The 846-nt window shown below is 69.5% G+C and overlaps 1 protein-coding gene across 1 annotated transcript in view; it reads left to right on the top strand.

Moving 5' to 3' along the window:
- Positions 1–6: 6 nt before the first annotated feature.
- TOM1L1 (target of myb1 like 1 membrane trafficking protein) overlaps positions 7–846 on the top strand; it is a 40038-nt gene continuing 39198 nt past the window's right edge. The window contains exons 1-2 of the mRNA XM_019517268.1: positions 7–101; positions 189–273. Coding sequence (XP_019372813.1) covers positions 44–101; positions 189–273 — 143 coding nt within the window. The 5' untranslated portion in view covers positions 7–43. The remainder of the gene's footprint in view (positions 102–188; positions 274–846) is intronic.

Raw genomic sequence — 846 nt, 5'->3', positions numbered from 1 at the left:
GCCGGGGCCGGGGCCGGGGCCGGGCAGAGCCGCGGGACCCGCCATGGCCTTCGGGAGGAGCGTCAGGGACCCCCTGCACAGCGCCGTGGGCAGCCTCATCGGTGAGTGCGGCGGGCGGGAAGGAGGGCGGGGGCGGGCGTGCCGGCGGGTGCGGTGCGGTGCCCCCGTCCCACTGCCGCTTCTTGCAGACGAGGCCACGTCGGGCGCGCTGCCGGGCGAGGAGTGGGGCCGCTTCGTGCACATCTGCGACCACATCAACGCCACGGCCGAGGGGTGAGTGCCGCTCTCGCTGGAACGGAGCGGGTTTCCGTCGGGGTTAGTCCCCCGTGGGTTGGCTAAGGGGGGGCGGGGGTAGGCCCCAATACTCCCTTCTTGTCTTTTTTGCTCCATGCTTTTTCAGGGGAAAGCAAAAGGGAGGTGCCGCGTAGCTCGGGCTGTCGCCAAGGTACCCGTTTGGGAGGGGCCTGCGGCCGTACGGCTGAGGGCAGGGGAAACTTGGCGGCATCCAAACCCCCGGTCCTCCTGTGGGGTTGATGGCTGCCAATGGGGCCGCCAGGCTTGGACCCGCTTGAGCCCCGAGCCTCCAGGCTTGGACCTGCAGGGGTGGCAGGGTTGGATGCCCACCAACATTGGTGACGTGTAAGGGATGCACACGGTTGCCCTGAGATTGGCAGTGCACCCCTTGTCATTGGGCACCACTGCTGGCAGTGCCTGCGGGGCAGTCCCCACTTGTCACACCCCCCTCCGACACCGCCATCAGCGTCTGCGGGTGGTCACCGGTCCCTCGCCCCCCGCCCCGGACACTGCCACAGCTGCCTGCATTAGCAGCACCATGCCCCCGCAGCC

This window comes from Gavialis gangeticus, unplaced genomic scaffold (genome assembly GCF_001723915.1).
Source record: "Gavialis gangeticus isolate Ggan-Ray unplaced genomic scaffold, GavGan_comp1, whole genome shotgun sequence".
In the NCBI taxonomy this organism is placed as follows: Eukaryota; Metazoa; Chordata; order Crocodylia; family Gavialidae; genus Gavialis; species Gavialis gangeticus.
The sequence above is the reverse complement of the archived record's forward strand: the minus strand, read 5'-3'. Positions and strand labels throughout refer to the sequence as shown.